General features: G+C 35.3%; 1 protein-coding gene across 8 annotated transcripts in view; it reads right to left on the bottom strand.

Moving 5' to 3' along the window:
- The window catches only part of OSBPL8 (oxysterol binding protein like 8), a 147,779-nt gene that overhangs the window by 19,117 nt on the left and 108,181 nt on the right, over positions 1-20,481 (bottom strand). For all 8 annotated transcript variants that reach the window (XM_041737924.1, XM_041737927.1, XM_041737925.1 and 5 more), the window contains 9 exons: positions 19,401-19,604; positions 16,530-16,614; positions 14,668-14,839; positions 11,007-11,244; positions 10,211-10,395; positions 7,114-7,195; positions 6,711-6,809; positions 4,452-4,548; positions 1,421-1,519 (listed from right to left, as the gene is read on the bottom strand). In XM_041737924.1, the coding sequence (XP_041593858.1) occupies positions 1,421-1,519; positions 4,452-4,548; positions 6,711-6,809; positions 7,114-7,195; positions 10,211-10,395; positions 11,007-11,244; positions 14,668-14,839; positions 16,530-16,614; positions 19,401-19,604 (1,261 nt within the window). The remainder of the gene's footprint in view (positions 1-1,420; positions 1,520-4,451; positions 4,549-6,710; positions 6,810-7,113; positions 7,196-10,210; positions 10,396-11,006; positions 11,245-14,667; positions 14,840-16,529; positions 16,615-19,400; positions 19,605-20,481) is intronic.

The following is a 20,481-nucleotide window of genomic DNA, read 5'->3' as shown; positions in this document are numbered from 1 at the left end:
AAATACACAAGGGTAGAAAACAATCATTATTTCCTATGCTCATTCACAAGAGCTATTATAATTTCTTTTTTTTTCATGCTAGAGAATACTGGCATTAGGTATCTACATAAAATATCATTTTCTTTATTCTAAATGATGTAAATATGTTAAAATATGTTTCTTATCAATTTAGTTCATGATTTCAGATATTTCACTTCATGCCTATTTTAAGAACCACACATGAAGCTCTAAGAATTATCTAGCCTGAAGCCACAAGGTGGCTACTCTTGTACTTTTATTATTTTTTTTAAAGACTTTATTTATTCATGAGACACACAGAAAGAGGCAGGAACATAAGGCAGAGGAAGAAGCAGGCTCCTAGGGAGCCTGGGAGCCTGAGGCGGGACACAATCCCAGGACCTCGGCTGGGATCATGCCCTGAGCCAAAAGTAGATGCTCAACCACGAGCCACCCAGGTGCCCCTACTCTTGTACTTCAAACAAGGTAGGTCCCATGTTACACTGGATGGGAGTTTAGTTTCAGAGTTCTCACTGGTTTGGCCGTAGAGAAGATTCTTAACTTTCTCAGTTTCTACATCTGTGAAATGAGGCCACATTAAATAATTTCCATGCTTTCATGAATCAGTTCCTAAAAGAGGATAATTACCCCAAAAAGTTATTTTTAAAAGATGGGTTGGAAAGGAGTATACAGATAATGAACAAACTGAATATTGAAGCACACACATAATAGTGCAGGTCATAGAGATCTTTACTCTGCAACATCCTCGGTCTGATATCTCAGGCCAATTAACATCTGTGTGCCTCATTTTCCATATTCATAAAACAGAAACAGACACTCCACCTCCTTTACAGGTCTGCTGAAATGATTAATGAGTTTATAAATGTAAGGTACATAGAATGGTTGGGTCCCTGGTCTGTTATAAATGACAGTATCAAAAAAAAAAAAATGACAGTATCTTTATCTGTATCCTCAATAATGGGGAAAAAGTATAACGTTGGTTTTTAAGAAATTGCCGAGTATTAAGAAAAAATTTTTAAAGGACTTAGTATAGTGAAAAGCAGTGAATTAACGTCTTAAAAAGGGTGGTGGTACAAAAAAATTGAAAATCACTTTTAAGGATTTTGAAATAATGGCAGTTTCACCAATTTTAAATCCTGCATATTAGCTAAATGAAATTCCATTATTATAAATAGCCTCTTCCAGCTGAAGTATGTGTCATAAAAAGTCTGTTGTGAGTGAATTAATTTGCCACAGAAACATTCAGTAGATGACAGCAATAATCTTAAATATATCTATAAACCAAGGACACTTTCAAACAAAAGGTTGACTCTATCAATCACAAAACACAAGAAATTACAGCCATATACATTTACTTAAAAAGGCTTACAGAATATCTAACTCAAGTATGGAAAATACTTACCTTTACAATGAGCATATGGCATTGTCATGACATAATCTTCACCTCTATTCAAGAAAGTTAATCGTGCTTCTCCTTCTAATATTGCAGACAATGAGTTTCCTAGAATAAATATCATTTATTACATTTCACAAAAATAATGCAACCAATTCAAAATAAACAAAATATACTTAAGATACCTACCATACATCTTAAAAATGTCTCAATCTCAATGTGTGTATCTGTTATATCCAAAACTATGTGACCCATATTCCTAGCCTTACAAAATGAGTACTTTTAAAAGGTACAGTTATGTGCTTGTTATGTTATTTTACATGAGGCTCTTAAAAATCTTAATCATGTAGAACATGCAGTAAAACACTGTTTTATGGTATGGCTTAATAGCATATCTATGTTTGAATAAAAACATTATTTCTTATCTATAAGTTACACAGTTACTTTTAGTACTTAAAATTGATGAAATACTATAGATAATTTAGAAAAAAACATAAGCATAACCTATCAAAATGCAATTGATGATAGAATTCCAATGTATTTTCTTCTAGCTTTTCTCCCATGAGAATTCTTTCCTCTCATCACGTTTTATTGAGGCATAATTTACCTACTGTAAGTGAACCACTTTAAGTATGTATATTGACAATCTTGGCAACTGTATACAGTCATGTAACCATCATCATCACCACCACAATGAAGATGCAGAACTTTGTGTTACCCCAAAAAGCTCCCCCTTGCTTCTTGGCAGTCAATCCTTTCCTCCAGCCCCAGGAAACCACTGGTCTGGTTTCTATCATGGTAGTTCTATTTGTACAGATGGCATCACAGAATAAATAGTTTGTGTTTGACTTCTTTCACTTAGCAAAGTGTTTTTCACATTCATCCATGCTGTTGTATCAACACTTCATGCCATTATAACAATTTAAAAAATCTAATATATGAACATAGTATATCTATTTACATGAATCGTCTTTAATTTTCCTCAGCAATGCTTTGTAGTTTTTCAGTGTCTAAGTCTTACACATCTTTCACTTTATTCCTAAATATTTTTTTCCACATATTATAAGTGGAGGTGTTTTTTAAATTTCATTCTGTATAGAAATACAATGGACTTTTTGTATTTTGACCTTGTATCCAGCAACCTTACTAAATTCATTTATTAGTTCTAGTAGTTTTTATATGTTCTTAAGAATTATCTGTATAGATCAGGTATGTATATGTTTGTTTTTTTTTTTAAAGATTTTATTCATCTTTTCACAAGAGACAGAGAGAGAGGCAGAGGCATAGGCAGAGGGAGAATCAGGCTCCATGTGGAAAACCTGATGCGGGACTCGATCCTGGGACCCTGGGCCGAAGGCAGATGCTCAACCGCTGAGCCACCCAGGTGCCCCTGTATATGGTTTTTAACTTTCTCCTTTCTAATCTATATGCTTTTTCTTTAACTTGGCTGTTGCATTGGCTGTGACTTCTAATACAATTTTGTACAAAATAGTGAGTGAACATTTTTGCCTTGTTCCTGATCTGAATCCCATGTCGGTGCTCCCTGCATGGAGCCTGCTTCTCCCTCTGTGTCTGTGTCTCTGCCTCTCTCTTTCTTTCTCTGTGTCTCATGAATAAATAAATAAAATCTTTTTTTTTTTATTTTTATTTTTATTTATTTATGATAGTCACAGAGAGAGAGAGAGAGAGAGGCAGAGACATAGGCAGAGGGAGAAGCAGGCTCCATGCACCGGGAGCCTGATGTGGGATTCGATCCCAGGTCTCCAGGATCGCGCCCTGGGCCAAAGGCAAGCGCCAAACCACTGCGCCACCCAGGGATCCCAATAAATAAAATCTTAAAAAAAAAAAAAAGCTATTTTTAGATTTCCCTGTTACAGACTTATCTATGGTTCTCCACTCTATCAGGTAACCAGACCCTTGGTTTCTGTTCTTGTATTTTTCTAATTTTATTATAATTATGTTTTTCTCTCAGGTTTAAAATTTAAATAACTGATTTTTCTCCATTTAAAAGTTAATTAAGAAAAAACAAATAAAAGGGATGTCTGGGTGGCTCAGTTGGTTAAGGGTCTATTTTTGGCTTAGGTCATGATCCCAGCCCTGCACAGGACTCTTCTTAGTGGGGAGCTTGCTTCTCCCTCTGCCTGTTGCTCCCTCTGCTTGTGCTCTCTCTCTCTCTGACAAATAAATAAAATCTTAAAAAAAAAAAAAGTATTTAAGGTTAAATACTTCTCCTGGTATATAGCTTTGGCCATTTGAATTGTCATAGTTTTTATTTTTTTTATTTTTTTATTTTTTTTTTATTTTTTTTATTTTTTTTTTTTTTAAATTTTTATTTATTTATGATAGTCACAGAGAGAGAGAGAGAGAGAGGCAGAGACACAGGCGGAGGAAGAAGCAGGCTCCATGCACCGGGAGCCCGATGTGGGATTCGATCCCGGGTCTCCAGGATCGCGCCCTGGGCCAAAGGCAGGCGCCAAACCGCTGCGCCACCCAGGAATCCCTGTCATAGTTTTTAGATTATAGTTTCCTACCATAACCATATTTCTCTCTTTTCCCTTGTACTAACAAAAGTTTTTATTTGTATGTTATTTGGTCCAAGATTAAATATCATTATTGACTAACCCTAGACCAAGGATCTTAACTGCATTCTTTCTCTATTTAAAGACTAAATAGAATCAAGCCCTCAGGTATAATAAGATGGAACAAAAGACCTCAGTGGAACTAAAGGTAAAATAAACACATTATGAGCTAAAGTAGCTAGCTAAAGTGGTCAATCATTCTGTCTTTTGGATAAGTGGTGTTTCCCATGAATTTACACATACGTGATGAATACTTTCACAAAATGGGTCATATTTATGAATTAGATTTACGAATGGGCAAAGAAACACAAAAAGGAAAAGCCATTATCCAAGTGAGGATGATACTTAAAATGATACATAAATTCCTTACTAAAAACAGCCCAAGAATTGTCTATAGAAAACCTCACCAGAGAATACTACCTTCCAGAAAAGGGTGCAGATTGAAAAAAGGAGAAACTTACCATAGAACTTGGACTTAGCCAGAATACTCCCACTAAGGCAAAATCCATCCTTTCGATTACTAACATAAAAGGCAGATATTGGTGGATGATGGGACACCTATTGAACACAAGAAAAAAATGTAAAATATAATAACAAACATATTATTGTGCTATTACCAAAATTTCACGTCTTAAAAGTATACTCTAATAAGAAGAAGTAATGTTTGGTAAGTGGTAAAATTAAACATTGATTATAGTAAACAGCCTCCAAGATATCTCCCAAGGAAACCACCTCCTGGTATTCATGTCATTAGGCATGAGAGGTGCTCCTTTTACACTGTTTCAAAGTTAGTTTGTATAAAAGTAACAGCATGTCACTTCTGAAATTAAGTTATAATGCACTATCCATTTTGATGTCTCTCTCTCTCAGATCATTAGGTCTGAGAAGCCAGATTGCATGTTGTGAATAACCCTATAGAGAAGCAATGTGGAAAGAACTGAGTGCTCTTGTCAAAAGCCATGTGATAAACTTGGAAGTGAAATCTACCAGCCCAGGTAAGTCTTCAGATGATTGCAGAGATGCCCGACATCTTGACTGCACTCTCATGAAAGATCCTGAGCCAGGACCATCCAGCTAAGCAGTTCTCAGATTCCTAAACTTCATTGTAGGAACTAATAAATGTTTGTTGTTTTAAGCCATTAAGTTTTGGCAGTGGATATAGCAATTATATAGCAATGTATATTGTTTATATAACTAAAACAGTGGCTATTCTTCATATGGATTACTGAATAGGTGATAGGAAACAAAAGCTTTGACAAATATTACTTAAGTAAATAATATTTTCAATATATAAATACCTTAGGTTTTTTGAAATGAGTTAAAACTAAAATCAAATTCTTTTCAAGCTTCTCAATTCAGTGAGGAATTATAGTGAGCTAAAATGCAATGTGGTACAACCAATAATTTTTAAAAAATTAATACACAGCTGAGTGATCTTCACTTAAGAGGCATATCTAAATCTCTAGGGTAGAGGAAGGTTTTTCAAATGAAACATAGTTTCCTCATCCTTCTTACACTCCAATGAGAATTGTTATGGTGATAAGTGATTTTTATTGAGGAAAAAATGTCATATTCCTCAGGACCAAGGGGAAAGGGGGATGAGGAGAAAAGATTGAGAATCATGAATATAAATGTATATAAGTCTAACCTAATCAAAGATTAAAACTAAGAAATATTTTTGACTGCCAACCATGTGTAAAAAAAAAATGAGAGGTTTATAGGGAGGGCATTCCTTCAAGGAATTCAATTAGGAAATAAATATTTTGTAAAAAGCTAAATAATGCTGGAGGGTATTATGCTGAGTGAAATAAGTCAATCGGAGAAGGACAAACAGTGTATGTTCTCATTCATTTGGGGAATATAAATAATAGTGAAAGGGAAAAGAAATGTTGGGAAATATCAGGAAGGGAGACAGAACATAAAGACTCCTAACTCTGGGAAACGAGCTAGGGGTGGTGGAAGGGGAGGAGGGCGGGTGTTGGAGAGGAATGGGTGACGGGCACTAAGGCGGACACTTGACGGGATGAGCACTGGGTGTTTTTCTGTATGTTGGTAAATTGAACACCAATAAAAATTAATTAAAAAAAAAAAGCTAAATAATGTGTTAAAATAACAGCTTAATGGATAGTCACAAAAAATAATACTGAAATCTGAGAAGGGAAAAATCACTGGGAGATGTAGTCACTTGGATCATGAAAGAGGAGCAAGTCAGGGTTGGTTTAGATGGAGAATACCTGAGAAGAAATACTGGGATGGGAGAATTAAATTTTAAAATAAAGAGGCAAAAAAGTGCAATATCAGGTTAACTAATTATGAATGCACAGGTCTGATTACTACAGAAGGTTCAGAAAGATATCTAATTTGAGATTAATTTAGAAAGATATGGAAGACCTTGAATGCCAGACAAATGAGTGTAAATCTGATTTAGGAACTAGGAGATCACTGGACATTTTTGGTCATAAAGGAAACAAAACTGGGGTGGTGGGGGGAGATTCAGGAAAAATAAAGATTTATTTTGGTCATAGGATTCAATGAACTAATAGTAATATTTATAAGTACGATATTTAGTAGTATTTAGTAGTAAAAGGTTTAATGCTTATGAAATGTTCATTAATAAGAAAGGTTAATTAACAGTGAGTTTACAGAGTTAATATTTTTTTATTAAAATATTCCAATAACTTCCAAACCAGTTTTGTTTCTGTAACATGCACTTCTAATACCTGTTCAGCAATATAAAAAGTTTTGCTGTTTGTTCTGGGATGAATCCACAAACAACGAAAAGTCTCACCAAGTATAGGATTGTAAGGTTTCTTCAGTCCCTGGTAAAAAAACATACAAGTTTCAAAATACAAGTCTGGAAGATTCAAAATAGTTTAAACCAGTCAAATTAGGTTTAACGGTGTCATCTGGGAACTATCCTTATAAAATTTCACAGTAGATACATGAAATAAAATGAAATGATTTCAATCCCAATATAGGTCTAAATGATTAAATAGTTTACAATTTTGGTAACTCAAAGAGGCCTTGTCAATGCTTATCAATGCTTATTAATAAATAAATGAAAGATAATACAAAAAATAAAGAACTCATATAAGTTTAAAGAAAGTAAAATATAAACATTACCTTTGGCTTTTTATAGAATCCTGACAAATACCATTTTACTACTTTCCTCAAACGGAAATAAGGATTTTCTTCAAGAGCAGCCCTAAAAAAACAAAATGGTAAGCATAAAACTTTCACAAAATATATCACAAATTCTCCCTCGTATTTAACAAATAAACAACTGAGTATGAGATATGGCTGGAAAACCTAAGTCATATTTAAGAGAAACGGCAAAAACAACCATGTAAATCAGACTGTAAGAATAACTTTTCATAATCTGGTTGCTTTTCTCCCCATTTTTCCTATTGTTTGATATACTGCCCAGGTCTTTGCTCAAGTAGTGTTTAGAAACTCTCCAAACTAAGGTTTTCAAACGGGGTTCTGTAGAGCCCTAAGTGTTGCTAAGAGTTCTATGAGAAATTATGATTTGGGGGAAAAAAAAAACATATTTTGAGATTCAAGTACTGCATGCCGCCTAGCATTTGCAATGAATGATGTCAAGCAGCATTAACAATTTCATTAGAGGTCTTCGGTTCCCTATGTCAGAGAAGAATCATGTCTACTTTATTCAGTCTATTATCAGCCACTGATGCTAATTAGAGGAGATCAACAGTAACTGGTGAGAGCTATCCTACATGAATGGAGGACCACAGGCTGATATTAACCTCTCCCACGCAAAATGCTCCCTCAATCAAAAAGGATTTAACCTATTCTTAGCCTTCAATCCTACGTGCTAACAACTGATTTTCCAGAGTGAATAAATTCTATCAATGTAGTAGATAATCAAAGAACAATTTTCATTTTAAACAAGAAATTTTTAGAAGCCATGACTCGGCTACTCCCTTGCCCTTTTGCTGTTGCTGTAACACTGCAAAACATTGTGTATGTCAGAAGTGAATACTACCAAGTTTTCAAATATATATTACAACTTCATGTATATTACAATTTAACTATTATTTCCTTCAAGCAGGTCTGAAAGTTCAGTGTAGTGATTTTTTTCTGAGAGAGAGAGAGAGAGAGAGAGAGAGAGAATGTGCATGTGTGCGTGGGGCAGAGGGCAGAGAAAGGAGGAGAGAAAGAACTAAGCAGTTTTCATGCCCAGCCTAAAGCTGGTTCCAATCTCACAACCCTAAGATCATGACCTGAGCTGAAATCAAGAGTCAGATGCTTAAAACTGACAGCCACCCAGGCACCCCTAGTGATTTCTGAAAAAGAAGTGTAAAATGGAAGAGACCAGGCTTAGGCTTACTGACAACTGTGCCAAGTGAAAAACTTGCCCTTATTGGGAGTAACAACTGATTGCACTCTTCCTACCTCGGTTTAAATTCTCTTACTATGCAATTTTATTTCATATTTTGCATATACATATAGTTCAAAACTCAAAGCAATATGAAGTACATATCTTGGTATTGTCCCATCTCTCCATATAGGCACCTTTTTTTAATGTTTATTTAAATAGTTTTAAGCATAAAAAAACAAATAAAATTATGCAGCCAGAGCACTTTTTAAGAAAGAAAAGGCAGGGATGCCTGGATGGCTCAGTGGTTGAGGGTCTCTACCTTTGGCTCGGGACATGATCCCGGGATCCTGGGATCGAGTCCTGCATCAAGTTCCCTGCAGGGAGCCTGCTTCTCCCTCTGCCTATGTCTCTACCTCTCTCTATGTGTCTCTCATGAATAAATAAAATCTTTAAAAAAAAAAAGAAAGGAAAGAAAAGGCAGCAAATCACACCCATTTTTTTGTACCTTGCTTTTTTCACCCACACATAATCCTGAAGATGCCTCCAAATCAGGTTATAGACTTCTTCCTTATGTGTAAATGTATCATAATTATTTAACCACTGGTCAACTGTGGCTGAATACCTGAGTTATTTGATCTTTTACTATTACAAGCCTTGCTGCAACATTGCATATATGTCATTTTGAATATGTAGAGGTATATCTGTAGTAGTTATTCCCAGAAGCAAGATTACTTTATCAAAGGGCTGAATGCATCTATAATTCTGGTAAATACTGCCAGGTTCCCTTCAAAAGCACAGTGCTAGTTTGTATCATGCAAAAACAGAAGTGTACAAGTGCCTGTTGCCTCACAAATTCTAGGCAACAGTGTGTGTAGCCAGAATAATTTGGGAAAATAGGAATCTCTTCAGATCTTATTGTGATTCATAGGAACCTGCTTCATATACTGCGAGAAATAAATTTCTAGACAGATAAAAGAACTGGGGTTATAAAACTTTTGGATTTTGGTCACTAAGATGGATTAAAAATAATAGCTCATAATTTGAATCTATAGTTTTCTTATTATGAGTGAGATTTACATGTTTAAGGACTGTTTCTATTCATTTTTGAACCATCTGGTCATTTCCTCCTCTCCTTTTTCTATTAGGCTGCTGATCATTTCATTAAATTTCTAAGGGCCCTTTTTATTTTAGGAGAAGCAACATTTTGGGTGTGCCTTAATTGGCAAAAAAATCTCCCAGCTTTATTATCTTTTGATTCAGATTATGCTTTTTGGGGGCAATGTCCATTACTGCAACTAACAGACTAATAATGTAATTACTAAATTAAATACAGATATTGATGTCTGTCTTCCTCAGAATTATACCCAGGATCTGCTGGCAGAAAGAAAACTAAAGATGAAAGTAAGGATTCATACCACGTGCCAGCAATTGGCAGGGCATAACAGTTGTGGTAAGCTGCACATGTGTCATGAGCATACAGAGAGGATACGTATAAACAAAAGCACAAGCCCCAGGATGGGACCTGAACTAGAGCTTAGTGGACCTGGAGCAGGGGACAAGGAATGCTAACCACCTCTCCCTATGTTAGGTCAGTAAATGGGTCAGGAAGCCTGAGCAAGCAGTACTGTCCGTAAGGGGTAGACTCCTGTCTTCCTCAAGCTTGTGATTTCTCAACTCAACTTCATAAATGGAAATATTGTAGCAAAGTATTAAGTATTCTTCTTATTGAGGTCAACTGTAGAAACGGCGAAGAGAGTGAAGAGTGATATCTCCTTACAACCTGACTTTGGTAAGGCATAACCACTGTAATTAGCCCTCTGAAAAATCTCTTAAAACCATGAAGTGTTTTTCATTTAAAAAAAATGAGAATCTACTTACTCAGATAAGAAATCTGCATGATAGTAGTAATCTGAAAGTTTATCCAGGAAAGAACGAGGTTCCAAAATAAATGTAGGCAGAACCACCCTGGACAAGTCCATGCCAGGACGGACCTGTTTCAGCAATGTCCAGATGAGGCTTTTATTTTCTTCAGAGACAGTTTCTGTTTGAGAAGCCTCACCTGCCTTTAGGAATTAACAAAAAACTGAAATATCATATTTATTTCAGACATATTAGATATGTAGATAAGACAGCTGATGTTGAAATCTTAATAAGCTACAGAACCATCTCAAGCATTCTCAGTATGGGTGGAAATAACTTATAAGGTAGTAAGTCTATAGGCGCAAAATTTAGGCAAAAAGAATAGCTGTTAAGAGACATCAAAGTGAAGGATAGTCACAAAGAATTCGTTACAAAAACATCACATGCTACTATTTATACTATATTTACTTCTATGCACTAGCAATAACAAGAAAGTTATAAGCTCATGTGTCCTTGCACTTGACATTGTACCTGGCAATGAAATCAAGTAGTACTATCTTATTTCAAAAACAAACCTGAAGAAAATGTAAACTTTATATTTAATAGACTATATTGGTACTTGTGTGAGTATACGTATTTAATTGTTTATAAATTCTGATATGTTTCATATGTATGTGATTTTCAAAATAAAATAGGTATCATAAAAATATTCTCTTCCAGGAAAATAAGCGATATGTCAAAGAAATGTCTTCAATTTCATTTGGAAATTCCCAAGAATTAGAAAATCAAAATGTCTGAAAATCACAGATTTTACCTCTCCTAGTTCTTCATGGCTCTGTTCAGTGTAGGTAGTCTCTTTTAAAGGCTCAATGGGCTCAGGTTCAATGTAAGAGTCATCTTGCCTTTCTGATGTATCTGTGTCACTTTCTTCACTTTTCCCCATCACCTCATTATCAGACTCATCATGCTCTTGATCATTTTCTTTATCGGATTTATCAGAATACATATCTTGGTCCTTAAAATGCTGTCGTTCAATTTCACTATCATTTAACCTTGAGGGAAGGAAATATTAGGAGGAAGAATAAAGGAGATTAAAAATATACAATTTAGGGATCCCTGGGTGGCGCAGCAGTTTGGCGCCTGCCTTTGACCCAGGGCACGATCCTGGAGACCCGGGATCGAGTTCCACGTCGGGCTACTGCTGCATGGAGCCTGCTTCTCCCTCTGCCTGTGTCTCTGCCTCTCTCTCTCTCTCTCTCTCTGTGACTATCATAAATAAATAAAAATTAAAAAATATATATACAATTTATAAATCAGAATGATATGTGACATTTATTGAGATTTTAAGTGTCAGGCACTGTTCTGTGATTCATACAGCTTTACTCAGTTACCCCTCAAAAATAACCTATAAGTAGTATTACTATTCTCACTTTACAGATTAGTAAATAAAGGCATAGAGAAATTAAATAAAAACCTGGGAAATATTAAAAGAGGACACTGAGTTCTTTGCCTCTTTACCACTTAGGGCTAAAAGACTAAAAGCTTCCAGAAGCAGAAGTTTAGATTTTTCCCTTGTTAGACTTATTTTAGTTTTATAAACATCATCACTTGAATCAATCTCACTATCACTTCTGGTCTAAAGAAAAACTTCCAAGTTAAGATCCTTAGATTCTCAAGTGAGCTGAAATGAATTATGACTTTTCCCCTATAAAGGTCTCTCCAAAGTCAAAGTAAGTGAAAATACAAAAAAATAATTCTAATACTTGACTCATAGGCTTGATGTTGAGAAAAAATTTCAAGAACTGCTAATGGAAATATCAGTTTATGGAAATAAACCTATAGCCTAAAACTGATTAAGCTGCTACACCCCAACCCTATTCTTTTTTTTTTTTTTTAAACATTCAGTTTTTGGTTTCTTTTTTTTTTTTTAAAGACTTTATTTATTTATTCATAGAGACAGAGAGAGAGAGAGAGAGAGAGAGAGGCAGAGACACAGGCAGAGGGAGAAACAGGCACCATGCAGAGAGCCTGACATGGGACTTGATCCAGGTCTCCAGAATCACGCCCTGGGCTGCAGGCGGCACTAAACCGCTGCGCCACTGGGGCTGCCCCAACCCTATTCTTATATACAATTAGGGTTAATAATTTGTACAAAACGGAATTTTAAAAAATTCACTTCTGAAATTTAAAAAAAATGCAAAAAATTCATTGTTTGGATTTTATTTATTTATTTATTTTAATAATAAATTTATTTTTTATTGGTGTTCCATTGTTTGGATTTTAATTAAAGAATCTTATTTTTTTAAAGGTTTTATTTATTTGAGAGAGTGAGTGAGTGGGGTAGAGACAGAGAGAGAGAGAGAGAGAGAGAAAATCTCAAGCAGACACTGTGCTGAGCACAGAGACAGACGTTGAGCTGGATCCCACAACCCTGAGATCATGACCTGAGACGAAATCAAGGGTTGCATGCTTAACCGACTGAGCCACCCAGGCTCCCCTAACCAAGAATCTCTAATAGAAATTCGTTTTTATAGTACTTCTTTTCTTTCTTTCCCTTTATAATCATGTATTTTTATAATGTAGTCTAAAATTGCTGTCCCTGTTTTCTTATCACTCTCCTTAATCTCTCATGATCCAGTTTTCCCTTCCTTGAATCCACTGATCTGTTCCCTTAGAGGTCCTTAGTGATGGCTTAGTTGACAAATCCAATGGCCTTGTCCAATCTTCATCTTCTGTGACTTCTCTGCATCACTGGATTTGATGGTCATTTTCCTCGAAATGGTCTTAGTGCTCAGATTCCATACAACTACTATGGTTCAACTTTTTGAGCTCTCTGATCCCTCTTACTTCCTACTATCCTTAAGATATTTTATTCTTCCTTGGCCCTCCTATTTTCTCTATCCTCCCTCTGCTTTGGCAAGCTTGCCAATTTCAAGCCTTCACCATCATGTCTATTTGATTTTCAAGCCCATGCATGCAAATAAGCTTCAGGCCCATGTTTTTAAATGCTTGGCTGATACCATCTATGTGTTCTGTGACCAATGCATCCTCAACATGTCCAATATTTAATAGTTATCATCTCCCAACATGGTCCATTTTTATTTTACCATGATTTTACCAGTCACTCAGGCTTAAAACCTTTAACCTTTAATTATACCCATTCCCCGTCCCTTACATCCAAACGGACTGTATGTCTCAAACGTAGGCCCCCATTCCCCTCATGTCTATATCATCAACTCAGCTCATGTTCTGTCATATAGCCAATAGGTTGCTATGTTGATTTTACCTTTGTAAAAATCTGTCATATTGACCCTCCCCAATTCCCTAGCTGAATGTTATCTTTTTCCATCTTCTAAAATCTCCTGATCCTGTATTACCCTAAAGCACCTTTCCTTTGGTTGTTTCTGTCATTCTTCTCTTCCTATCCTTTATGGTTGCCTAGCATTTTATAGGTTTCAAACAAAATAAAACCTCTCTTCAGGATCACAGGGCTAGAAAACTATTGTACTGCATTCAAATTTAGGGTTATATCTGATTAATCTCCTTATCTATAATGCAGTAAATAATACAGAAAGGTATATAATATCTTAAACAGAAAAGAGGCTCAAAAAAATTTAAATGAATAAATATATGAAGCAGATGAAGTTTTAGGATTCCAAAATAAAAGCATTTAAAAATTACCTGGCATTCAATAAAAACAATGGACTATTTACAGCTGAAGAGCTTTCAAGGGAAAAATCATGGTAAGAGGCCCCAACAAATATCCATTCCTAACTTTGAGGAAAGTAACCTCAATGCTGATGGGAATAAGGAGCTTTAGAGCAGAAGTTGAGTACTGGGACAAGGGAAGAGAATGGAAATCTAATATTTTTCCTACAAAGCAACAAGAGATCTAAACCTCAAACAAAGTATTTGTTAGCTTCCCTAGGGAAATTTTTTTAGTGTTAACTACAATGAATATTTCAGAGGATAAAACCACAAATAGGATACAGTTCCAACTTGAAACACATAAAATATAATAGAATTCCACAAATACCAGGTAGAATAAGTGCCATTACGAAGAAAATTAAAAAGCATTATGGAATAGCAATAGAAAAACATATTACATCTTACTGTCATGAAGCAGGAAAGGCTTTGTATTCAGTGTAATATTTGAGATTGGTCTTGAAGAACAGGATTGTGACAGGAGAAAAGAGCAAGGAGGGCTAGGAAACATTCTCAATGGAGGGAACAGCATGTACAAGGACAAGGTATTTTTGGGAAAGAACAATTACTTCACATTAGCTAAAAATCAAGGAAATGACTTTCTATACCTTGTAATAGCAACTAAGCAAATCTCAAATCAGGCCTGAGGCCATATAATGGAAAGAAAACAGCCAAGTTCAATTTTAAATATACAACAAAAATTCTAGGCCTACCAACCAGCCTGGGAACAACATAGTCCCTTATAAAATTTAGTGACAGTAGCTACTTACTGAAAGTTGTCACCGCTATGAAGATTGTTAGCACGTAATAAGCCATACAAAGTCACATGTGTGCTCTCTGATGAAATGCTCAGGTCGTGTTCCTTTCCTTCCCTGATCATTGTACGTTTAAGAAGACTAGAACATTTCAAAGCCAACTCCAAAGCATCCATCCAGCACCTTCCTAGAAGAACACAGATTCATAAGCAGTATAGTTCAAGAAACTAAAACCCAGCCGCCATCTTAATTTAACACTGTTAACTTTTAAGCATACTATTATTTCTTTGAGAAACATGGACTGGCAAAGTTAATTTGAATATAATTTCTTACAAGGATTTTTTTAAATGCAGTTTTTCAGTTTAATAAGAGCTTTTTATAGACAAAGCATCTAGAAACCACTGGTAAATGAATAGCATATGAGATGCATTAGTAAGTACACCTAAACTAAAATAAACGTATTTTATCTTTAAAATCTTAGAACAGTAATAGGTAGTATAATTTGCAGCTACCAAAGAAGGTACACAAAATATACGGAAGAAATTATGTTTCTACTATAAACAAACTTAAGCAAAATGATACTTTGCTGTTGATAAAAGGTCTATCCCCAGGTTTACCATCCATTCTACTTATATGTATGAAAACTTCTAAGTCATAGAAATGCCTAGAGTATTCTCATGAATTGACGTATTAGTAAAAACACTAATAATTTTATTTTTTAAGTTAAAATTTAGAACTGTATTAGCAAAACAAACAAACCTGTTAGTTGCTCTTAAAATGTATGTATATGTTTCGATATATGCTGGAAATATCAGCCAAGTAAAACACTTTCATAATGTAAGCTTGTGCCCGTGATATTTTAACTTTAAAAATATCATCAGATAAAAGTAAACTTTGAAAGGTACAAGATTCCCTCCTCTAGACTAAGCTTTTTAAAACATTAAAGTGAGTAAGAAATCCATTATCAATTATTAAGGTTTTCAAGTTAGCTTTGCTTTCACATAAGCAAGTTTTGCTTTCCATATTGCTTCAAGAATTCTTTATTAAGTTACTAGATACAGAACAAAAGTTTGTACTTGAATCTCTTAGATTAAAAAAAACTTTAAGACAGTGTGTGTTATAAATGTTAATTAAAAAATTATTTGAGAAAGAGAGAGCGCGCACGCTTGCGCATGTGCCTGAGTAGGGGGGCGGGGCAGGGCAGAAGGGAAGCAGACTCCCAGCTGAGTGGGGAGCCTCACACAGGGCTTGATCTCCCAGATAAGCTGAAACCAACAGTCGGATGCTCAACCAACTGAGCCACCCAGGTATAATAAAACACAAATAGTATATTAAATGTACCTCTAAAATTATAATACTTAAAAGAGTTACCACACAGAACAGTAGCCAAGTCAAAAGGTATTAAGATGTCAATGGAGGATGAAGAAGAAAACTTTAGATTGCCAATTTGTCACTTGACTTTATAATTCTTCCTATCAGATTTCCCTGTTTGTCTACAAAATTAATAATATTTTAGTATCATAAGCAATTTATGAATACAATACTTCTGCTGCAGGGGATCCCTGGGTGGCGCAGCGGTTTGGCGCCTGCCTTTGGCCCAGGGCGCGATCCTGGAGACCCGGGATCGAATCCCACATCGGGCTCCCGGTGCATGGAGCCTGCTTCCCCCTCTGCCTATGTCTCTGCCTCTCTCTCTCTCTCTCTGTGACTATCATAAATAAATTAAAAAAATTAAAAAAAAAAAAAAAAAACAATACTTCTGCTGCAAATACCATACTAAAGAGATTTTCCCCAAAGGAAAAAAAAACACAGGGGCATATAAAATAAACCCTTAAAAATGAGTTCTAAAATCTACTCCGTCAAAATCTATTATTTACCATCTGACTCTGAAGTGGCTCGGATGATCAGGTAACTGCTAGGTAAGGGCTGAGTTATAGATCCAACTGCTTCACCTTTTGGACCCTTAAAAAAAAAGAAATGGTATACAGTAGATATTATGAAATCTTAACTTCATGTTTTCCATTATCACCACCTGTAACAATCTAAGTTAGGCAAAGAATAGAATCTAAAAGCAAACAAGCTTTGATCTCATGCTTCTTGAGAAAGCAGAAGTAAGTTTTAAGGAAAGTAAGTTTTCCTCTTCCAACAAATATACCTCTTTACCAGAAAACTGAACAATTTAAAGCTATCATTAAACATTATCTCTACTTAATCGTTCACAGAAAGATAAACCTGTAATTTATTTTACTAGATCAAATTTTAATAGAGAAATTTCCATTCTACATTCTACTTATTTATTAAAATAAGTAACATTAAATTTCTAGAGGCCTAAAAAAAGCTGGAAATATAGTTACAATTTATAAGAAAAAGAAAAATGAATTTTGACTAGGTCTAAGGAAAAATCTCTTATTTTATAATCATTGATATAATTGTTATAAAATACCAACGGAAAAGGTTAATTTTATTTTTTCCAGAAAGAAAAAGGAATTTGTCATTGTTGTTGGCTAGGGTTATTTGTTTTAGGAGCGTACAACACCAAGAACTCTACAGTAATTAGTATCACCAAGGCCAAACTTAAGTGAACCCAGTTCTTCTCTGGAAAGAAAATCTGGGGATAGAGCTAACAGTATAATTTTGATAGACAAAGTAAATTTTAAGTTATAAGATCAAAGAATAAAATGAGAAGCATAAAGAAGATAATAGATTCAAAATGAAAAAGAAGAAAAAGTCATTATAATTTTAATAAATCCTGTAATATCACTTGGGTATTTTCAAAGAGCTTTATAATTTTATGGGCCAGCTCCTAGAACTAGCATAGGGTAAGATCTAGTCAGACTGTTGGGTTTAAAGTTTGGTTCCATGCCAGAAAAACTACTTAAGTAATCTCTTTAGGTGAGAATTTTTACGTTTACTTTTTTAAAGATTTTATTTATTTATTTGAGAGAGAGAACACATAAGCCAGAGGAGGGTGGCAGAGAGAGAGGGACAAGCAGACTCCTCACTGAGCAGGGAACTCAACTTAGGGCATAATCCCTGGACCCCAAGATCATGACTTAAGCTGAAGGCAGCTGCCTAACAGAGCTACCTAGGCACCCCTAAAGGTATGAGAATTTTTAAAGTCCATGTAAAATGCTCAAGAGTCCCTGATACAAAGTAAGAACTCATAAACATTACTTTTACCTAATCATGGATACTGACTTTGAAGAACTTAGCATCTTTGTTTGTGGAAAATATTCTTTTTTTTTTTTTTTTTTTAGTATTTTATTTATTCATTCATGAGGGACAGAGAGAGAGAGAGAGAGAGACAGAGAGAGAAAGAGAGGCAGAGACACAGGCAGAGGGAGAAGCAGGCTCCACGCAGGGAGCCCGATGTGGGACTCGATCCCAGGACTCCAGGATCACGCCCTGGGCCGAAGGCAGGCGCCAAACTGCTGAGCCACCCAGGAATCCCCCAGTGGAGAATATTCTGATAATCAATTAACTGGACTAATTTCCCTCTTTCCCAACAATATTGAGAATTCAATAAATTTGGCATTAAAATCTTTTAAAATAATTTAAAAATTCATTGTAGTTCTTATAATTCCTAAGAGTATTAGTAAAGAATAAATACTATATAGAAAGGCTTTTGAAAGTTGTTTTTTTCATTTGGGAATCACATGGTGTATAACTAACAGAAGTTCTATGTGTTAAATTCTTTCCCTGTGGGAAGTGCCTAATCCCAGAATGGAACTCTAATCCTAAATTTAGTCCTGCTATGACTACAGACTACTAAAATAAAGGTTAAAAGTCCAAGTCATTTAGAGATGTGTGTATATATATTGCCTAATTAAGCAATACCAAAAGATATTTAAAAGCTGAAGTTACATTTGTTTGTTTAACCCTAAATCTCAATTAGGTGGCTTTCCTTAAAGGAGAACCTCTAAACCATTTATTCATGTATAACTAGCCTTCTTAGAAACTAAAACAATGATTGCTTTGTAAAAATTTAAATTAAATCAATTTATTCCATTACTGTGTATTATATATCTAATGTCTGTAGCATGCCTTGGTAGTTAAACAAATATGGCATTCCTATTTTCCTGATTAAGTTTCTGCTTTTTTAACACATGAGTGACCACAGTAATATTTTTTTTTTTTTAAACTTTTATTTATTTATTCATGAGACACAGGCTTGGAGAGAAGCAGCCTCCCTATATGGGACTCAATTCCAGGACCCTGGGATCACCACCTGAGGCAGAGATGCTCAACCACTGAGCCACCCAGGTGTCCGTACTTTTTAGTTTTAAAGCATTAGATCTTCGCCTTCAAAGAAAGCTGAATCTCAAGAGTAAGTAGACTATTTAGTCTTATTTCTAGTTATAGATTTCTTGTCACATATTTACATCTTATAGGAAAGACCACAAGAATAAATGGCAGCTCTGTTCTAGGGATCTTATAATTTGATAAAGAAAAAAAAAAAAACCCTAAAAAAAAAAAAAACCTCACTCACTATAAATAGGATACAATATTACAAATCAAAGCTAGTAACTGCAGTTAAAAAACAAAGTACAAACTGAATCCCCAGGGAGATTGGTACATAGTTTACTGTGTGTAGAGACAAAAAGAGGAATAACGCACTTTAAAACAGAAGCAAATTCGGAAGTCTTGGCAGAGGTCAGCAATCATTAGATAACTTGATTCATCTCCAGTCTATTCATAGATTCTATTCATAGATTGTTATCTTCACCTTTTACCTAGTTCTTACTTACCTTCACTGCCCAAATAGACTGCTCCAAAGGATGAAAAAGTTTAAAACAAAAGCCATCCTTTTTTGATGGACGCTCAATGATTTCACAGGCATTCAGAAGGACTGTTCCAACCCACTGACCATTTTTTTGGGTTTTATAGATCAGTAGCACCCCAGGTTTCAAAACACACCACAACTTGGTCCAGCTCTTTAGAGTACCACGAATCTATAGAAAGATAACTTTATTAGGAAATAAAGCTCCATTTTTCTCTTTTTGCCCCATAAAACACAAACTCAGTAATGGCAAAGAGGATATTTTAATCTAAAATCTCCACAAAATAGAACTAGATTCAGTAGATTTTTTTAAGCTAGTAGATGGTAAGCACTGCACACAAAGGTAAGAAAAAGAATGGCTCCTGCTTCTGAGGAACTTACAGTCTAGCCAGAGACTAGGTCAACAGGTTCAAAATAATGTGCCAAGTAGAATGGATTTCCTAACCCTCTGCGCCAGCTCAGGAGCCATTAAAATATACTTTCCTAGTACCAAGAGTCTCTTCTTACCATCTCTCATAATTTTTTTTTATAAATTTTTATTTATTTATGATAGTCACAGAGAGAGAGAGAGGCACAGAGACACAGGCAGAGGGAGAAGCAGGCTCCATGCACTGGGAGCCCGACGTGGGATTTGATCCCGGGTCTCCAGGATCGCGCCTTGGGCCAAAGGCAGGCGCCAAACCGCTGCACCACCCAGGGATCCCCATCTCTCATAATTTTATGTGTGGGAGTGTAAGATTATTCCACCTTTTAAGAATCCCCCCCGCCACTACATTAACAGTGCTGAAATCACTGCTAGCACAAACACTAGGCATTCCCTAAACATTCATTGAGTGGTAGGAAGAGGGAAGAACTCTCTTCCATCCCCTAAAATTATCTTCTCCAAATTACTTTGTTCTTAGTAATTACATAAAGTGTGCCATTTAAGTTCTTGGGTTACCTGAATCTCTCTCTAGCTCAAAATGTTCCTTATCCCAGGGTTTAATGTTATGTCAATAACAAGTCTATAACTGGCTTTTCCTATCAATTTCTATTTCTGTTATCCAGTA

This window comes from Vulpes lagopus, chromosome 23 (assembly GCF_018345385.1).
Source record: "Vulpes lagopus strain Blue_001 chromosome 23, ASM1834538v1, whole genome shotgun sequence".
NCBI lineage: Eukaryota > Metazoa > Chordata > Mammalia > Carnivora > Canidae > Vulpes > Vulpes lagopus.
This window is presented reverse-complemented; position numbering and strand designations above follow the sequence as displayed.